General features: G+C 40.5%; 1 gene segment (V, D, J or C); it reads left to right on the forward strand.

Moving 5' to 3' along the window:
• Positions 1-3,777: 3,777 nt before the first annotated feature.
• Positions 3,778-5,824, forward strand: LOC107527013 (T cell receptor alpha variable 8-3-like). The segment is given in 2 exon segments: positions 3,778-3,787; positions 5,460-5,824. Coding segments are annotated over 2 exon segments (375 nt in total).
• Positions 5,825-6,520: the final 696 nt, after the last annotated feature.

A 6,520-nucleotide genomic window follows, 5' to 3' on the forward strand; every position in this document is an offset into this window, starting at 1 on the left:
CTGGAAATATACCCAAAGAAACTGAAAACACTAATTTGAAAGAATATATGCCCCCTTGTGTTCATCACAGTATTATTTACAATAGGGAAGCTATTGAAGGAATTCAAGTGTCCATCAATAGATGAGTGGATAAAAAAGCAGTAGTACAATGGAATACTACTTGGCCTTAAAAAAGAAGGAAATCTTATTTTTTCCATGGATAGACCTGTAGAGCATTATGCTAAGTGAAATAAGCCAGTCAGATAAAGACAAGTACCCTTGATTTTACTCATATGTAGATTCTAATGAATAAAATAAACTAACAAGCAAAATAGAAACAGACTCGTAGAGAATGGACTGACAGCTGTCAGAGGCGGGGGAGTTTGTGCGGCTGGTGAAAAAGGTGAAGGGATTAAGCAGAAAAAACAACAACAACAAAAATAAAACACATCAGAAAACAGCAACTCATTCACACAGACAACATGGTGATTACCAGGGGGGTAGAAAGTGGGGGGAAGTAGGCAAAGGTAAAGGGACAATAAATGGTGATGAAAGGAGACTTAACTTGGAGTGGTGAACACACAATACAATATACAGATGATGTATTATAGAATTGTACACCTGAAACCTGTATAATTTTATTAACCAATGCCACCCCAATAAATTAAAAAAATGGCTTTATTTATATTATTTTGATAAGTTTGATTGTGTTTCCTTTTACTTCATGGACTATAGTTAAATTTGTTGCTTTAACTTTTTTTTCTATGAGTTTTAGCATCGTAGTCATCTTGCCATTTACGTCTATTGATTATCTCATACTAAGGTGTATATTAGTCAATTTTTCTGGTTCTTTGTGTTAAAAGAAAGAAACAACAGATACATATTAGTCAATTTTTCTGGTTCTCTGTGTTAAAAGAAAGAAACACCAGGCCCAAGGTGAAGGCACTTGACCCCAGGACAACCAACCAAGCCTTAATTGTAATATCAGCCCCTCCCAGAAGTGGGACCTTAAACCAATCAGTCTGGTATCTCCTGATCAACACTAGTGAGGTGCTCTGTCTGATAAAACCCTTGCCCACATTTCCCCCAAAGAAAGGTGACCCTGCCTGAAACAGTTGTTTCTTTTCTTTTGCTAATGACTTTCTTGTTATGCCCAGTTTCTGCTTATAAAAGCCTTCCATTTTGTACAACTTTCCAGAGCTCCTCTCTGTTTGCTAGATGGGATGCTGCCTGATTCATGAATTGTTCAATAAATACAATTAGATCTTCAAAATTACTCAGGTGAATTTTTTTTTTTTTAACATTTGTATGTTGAATAATTTTTGAATGCATCTTATACATTTTATTTTTATTTATTTTTAATTGATTTCAGAGAGAGGAAGGAAGAGGAAGAGAGGGATAGAAACATCAGTGATGAGAGAGAATCATTGATTGGCTGCCTCTTGCACGCCCCCTACTGGGGATCAAGCCTGAAACCCAGGCATGTGCCCTGACTGGGAGTTGAACTGTGATCTCCTGGATCATAGGTCAATACTGAGCCATACTGGCTGTGTCATCTTAAACATTTTATTTATTATTATTATTATTTTTATTCCTCACTTGAGGATATTTTTTCCATTGCTTTTCAGAGAGTATGGAAAGGAGAGAGAGAGAGAGAGGGAGAGAGAAACATTAATGTGAGAGAGACACATCAATTGGTTGCCTCTCACATGTACCCTGACTTGGGCCCAAGGTATGTGCCCTTGGCTGGAATCAAACCCAGGATCCTTCAGTCCCCAGACTGATGCTCTAACCACTGAGCAAAACCAGCTAGGGCAATCTTAAACATTTTATTTATTTATTTATTTATTTATTTATTTATTTATTTATTTATTCAATTAAAAAATATATATATATCTTTACTGATTTCAGACAAAGGAAAGGAGAGGGAGAGAGAGAGATAGAAGCATCAATGATGAGAGAGTCATTGATCGAGCCCGCAACCCGGCCATGTGCCCTGACTGGGAATTGAACCTCAATCGCCTGGATCCCAGGTCAACGCTCAACCGCTGAGCCACGCCCAGCTGGGCAATCTTAAACATTTTAAATGTTACATTGTGTAAACTATTATTTTTTAAAAAATTATAATCCTCTGGAGAATGTTGATGCATTTGTTTTAGCAGGAAATCATCCTAGTTTTGTTCAGACTATAAATTTTGTATCTCCTTTTATGTGTGGTGGCTCAAACCTCAGATCAGTGATCTAACCATATGCTATGTTGGTTTGGGTCTTTCTCCATCATGTGTAGCTCAGGGATTAATCTGAAACTTTTTGGGTGGTTCCAATCTCAGGTCAGTTCCTGAAACCACTACGACACTGGTTTGAGTCTGTCCTGAATATGTTCACTCAGGAGTTAGTCTGATACTTGGTTCACGTCTCAGCTGGGTTACTTTATCTGCTATTCTGATTTGGGTCTGCCCTGTTAGGGTTTTGGCTGGTGATGGTGATGCCGACTGAAATAATTCACAACTAAGAAGGGATAGATGTAGAGAGGGAGTTTATTTTACTTTCCCGGAGGGAAAGGGCCAGTGCATCACTAGTCAATACAGGGCAAGGATTAAAGGGCAGCCTGCTCTTTTAAGCAGGTACTATTGCTAGGTGACAAGGAAAGGAGGGGTTTGGGTTTTGTGTTGAAGTTGGGCAGATATCAAGAATGTTGTCTTGAAAAGTTATAGTTTGTTTGCTTTCCAGGAGACAGTCCGGCAGATGTCCTAGGGAGGTGTCTTATCAGTGTTTTTCCTAAGCCTGTAAAACAGACTTATAGCAAAAGTTATGGAGAGTGCAAAAGAGGCTTGTTTGAAAGGGAGGGAGGAAGGGAACTATCTACTGACTAGAGGCTCCTTGGTGAGAATTATCCTTGAGTTTTGAAAACAGCAAGGAGGAGGGGGATGTAAGAATGCAACTTTGAGAGTAACTTATCTCCTCTCACAGTTTGAACAGAAAGGCTGTTTGAATTAGAGGAGCCAACAATCTTGGGGTTTCATTACCAGGTGCTTCTCATAAATTGTGGGAGGCCACAGCAAAGAAAAAGGCCTTTTTCCTGTTCTTACATGTCCCATGCATGTTCAGTTTTAGGGTTAGCCTGGGACTTAATTTATTCTTTATGTCTTTCCTCAGAGCCTCCCTTCACCAGCATGGAGCACAGGTCAGAAAGATTATGTTTTTTCCGTTTTAGTTTTGTATTATTGTCACCGTGCCATGAGGAGCTTACTATCAAGGCAAAGCCAAAAGAAAATGAGAAATTTATCCTTGTGCAGGTTGCTTCTCCATTATTGATGACCTTATACAATCTGTTTTTGTATAATTTTCAGCACCCATAGGAAAATGAGACCCCTTACTTTTTTTAAATCATGCTTAAGAACTACAATTTTTGCTAAAAGAAAAAAAAAATTATTCTGCATCAGTTTCAAAGAGCATGGTAAGGCATAGCACAGCTAGTCAAAGGCTGTTTTTCAGTACCCAAATAGTTGTTTTGTTTTCCATTTACTCTTCCTCTCTCTCTATTAAAAAAAAAGATTTTAGAGAGGGAGGAAGGCAGAGAGAGAGAAACATTGATGTGAGAGACACATTGATTACTGCCTCCCATCCGTGCCCCAACCAGGAATCAAACCTGCAACCTAGGTACATGCCCTTGACCGGAAATCGAACCCATGACTTTCCCATGCATGGGAGGACACTCCAACCAGCTGAGCCACACTGGCCAGGGCCTCTCTCTATATTTTAAAAAATGTCTCAATTTTTGCTTGTTTTTACTACACAATGGTTGAAGGTATTCTAGACTGTCTGTGGAGACTCTTTAATGTTTCTGGCAATCAATATGTTTTTTAGAATCTTGCAACATTCTTCCAGGAGAATATTCTATTTCTGAGCTTATTCTTTTTCAATTATGAGTTGCTACTTTTACCACCATTGAAGATTGGAGAATTCCTTTACACTCTTCCAGTACAAAGGAAACAGCTCTGTTCCAAGGTTTCAAACAGTGCTGTGGCCCTTGACATTATACATGTGGGCTTTGCCAATGCCCAGAGACGTTTAAAGGAGTTAAAATGCCCATTAAGCTTGCAAGCCAACAGGGATTGCTCCTCATAGCATATTATTGACTCTGTTTTTTTTCTGTTCTAACATTAATCCTCAATATGATCACATCTACTTTCTGTATTCTGAAAATATGTATAAATGTCTCATCTCCAGATGGCCTCTATTCTTCGGACTCTTATGGATTTTGGTTTATTTTCTTTTAGTTTTATTCTTTTAGTTAGGAGGACATTTAGAAGAGACAGGAGTGAGTAAAAAGCCACAGGAATTAGAAGTCTACATGCATAGACTACAAATTCACAAATGGACAGCATTATCTCATCTCGTATATGAAAGGGAATCTTGATGGGAATTAAATTAGTGATTGAAGACCAAGAAGAGTACCGAGGTCATACTCCTGGAATCAGAGAAAAGAAATATTCTGACTTTGTCAAAAAGCCCCATTGGCCACAGAGAAAGCAGAGAACTTCTCTATTCTCAGGTTTTCAGATATTGCTTTTTTCAAGTAGATGTATGTCCTTCAGCCCTAGGATATGTCTTCCCATCCAGAGTTGCTCCTTGCCCCACAGCAATGCTGTTATCAGTTATGAGCCCTGTCCTTTCCTCTAAAAGGTTTTACAAGCATCATGTGGGTGCATGAGCATCATGTAAGGGAAATATCTCTGCCATCTTCCGTCACCACATGGCAAAAGTTAGTTTGAAGAAATTGGTCTGATTCCAAAGACTCTCATGGACTTGAATTCCACATCAGATTTACTTTTCAAATCCTGATTTCTCAGTGAAGTAACCTGTTAATCTAGTTTTATATGACATCTCATTTGTATAGGACTCTAGGACTAACATAGCATCACAGATTTGGAAAGGAAGAAACATACTGTGTGAAAGTTTTGATATATTTCAGAAAATAGAAGTCAAACACTAATTAGTTCTCTGGCCTTTGGTTCTGCGCCTGACCTCCAGAGGGCGATGCTGCCCAAACTAGAGATCTTGTGGATCAGTAGCATCAGCTCAGCTCCTCCTCCCTGCAGCTGGCTGAGTGCTTTGCAGACAGAGACAAGTGACTAGAATCAGATGTCAGAAATCTCCAAGCTCATCTCAGCAGATTTTGTATTTTTATCTTAGCAAGAAACTTGCTCAGCCTAGCCTTGTCTACACCTCCTCCTTCCAAGGGCTTGGTTTCTGCAGCCACTTTCCTGCCTGTTCAGGGGAGATTTTCCAGAAAAGAACCCACAGAGTTTCTACTGCTCAGCCATGCTCCCATTGCTTATCTCAATACTGGGGATGATGTTTGTTCTGAGTGAGTAAAATTTCCTAATGGTCTATAGTTCTACAGATTCTGACTAGAAGTACTTACCTCTCATAGCAAAGTCTGAACTGCTTTCACTGATAAAACATTGATTTTGCAGGAGACTCCAGAGCCCAGTCAGTGACCCAGCCTGACAATCACATCAGTGTCTCTGAAAGAGCCCCACTGGAGTTGAAATGCAAATATTCCTATGATGCTGTTACTGCTCTCTACTGGTATGTGCAATACCCCAGCCAAGGCCTCCAGCTTCTCCTCAAGCACTTTTTAACAGACACCCTGGTTCAAGGCATTAAAGGCTTTGAGGCTGAATTTAAGAAGAGTGAATCTTCCTTCAACCTGAAGAAATCTTCGGCCCATTTGAGCGACTCAGCTGTGTACTTCTGTGCTCTGAGTGACACAGTGTTTGAGACTGCAGGGGGAGCTGAACATAAACCACTCATGGCAGTGGAGTTTTCAGAGACTTGAGATCTGTTCCTGTAGTATTTTTAAAGATTTTATGCTATATGACAGCAAGTGAGGCAAAGAGTGTGGAGCAGACCCAGGTAATCTGATATAATCCTACAATTCCATGTCTGATAAACTTTTCATCAGAAACCTTTTTCTCTGTAGAAACTACATCATAATAGATAGTATCCTAGAATGATGGAGACAGGGTTCTTATCACATAATAATCAGATGCTCAAGGTCATTGAGGTTGACTGCCTCAAGAGATTGACTCTGTGGGTTTTGTTTTTTTAAATCCTCACCCGAGGATATTTTTTCCATTGCTTTTCAGAGAGAGAGAGAGTGGAAGAGGAAGGGAGGGGAGAGGGAGACAGAGAGAGAGAGAGAAACACTGATGAGAGGGAGACACATCTTGGTTGCCTCCCTCACCTGTCCTGACCAGGGCTGGAGATAGAGCCCGCAACCAAGGCACATGCCCTTGACTGGAATCCAACCCCAGACCCTTCAGTCCGAGGCCCAGGCTCTAACCACTGAGTCAGGCTGGCTAGGTGCTGGAAGCCGTTCCATCCTTTCTGCTTGACACAGTCCTTCAAGGAGGAGACCTCTGCACAGCCAGTGCTCCACGGGACTTGGTGGATGGCAGATCCCTCTTCCCATGCTTGTTCCCCTTCCTGACGCTCTGTGTCCTTACCCAAGTCACTGCACCAGAAAAGGGCA

The sequence above is a fragment of the Miniopterus natalensis genome, chromosome 1, assembly GCF_054644295.1.
Source record: "Miniopterus natalensis isolate mMinNat1 chromosome 1, mMinNat1.hap1, whole genome shotgun sequence".
NCBI classification, from domain to species: domain Eukaryota; kingdom Metazoa; phylum Chordata; class Mammalia; order Chiroptera; family Miniopteridae; genus Miniopterus; species Miniopterus natalensis.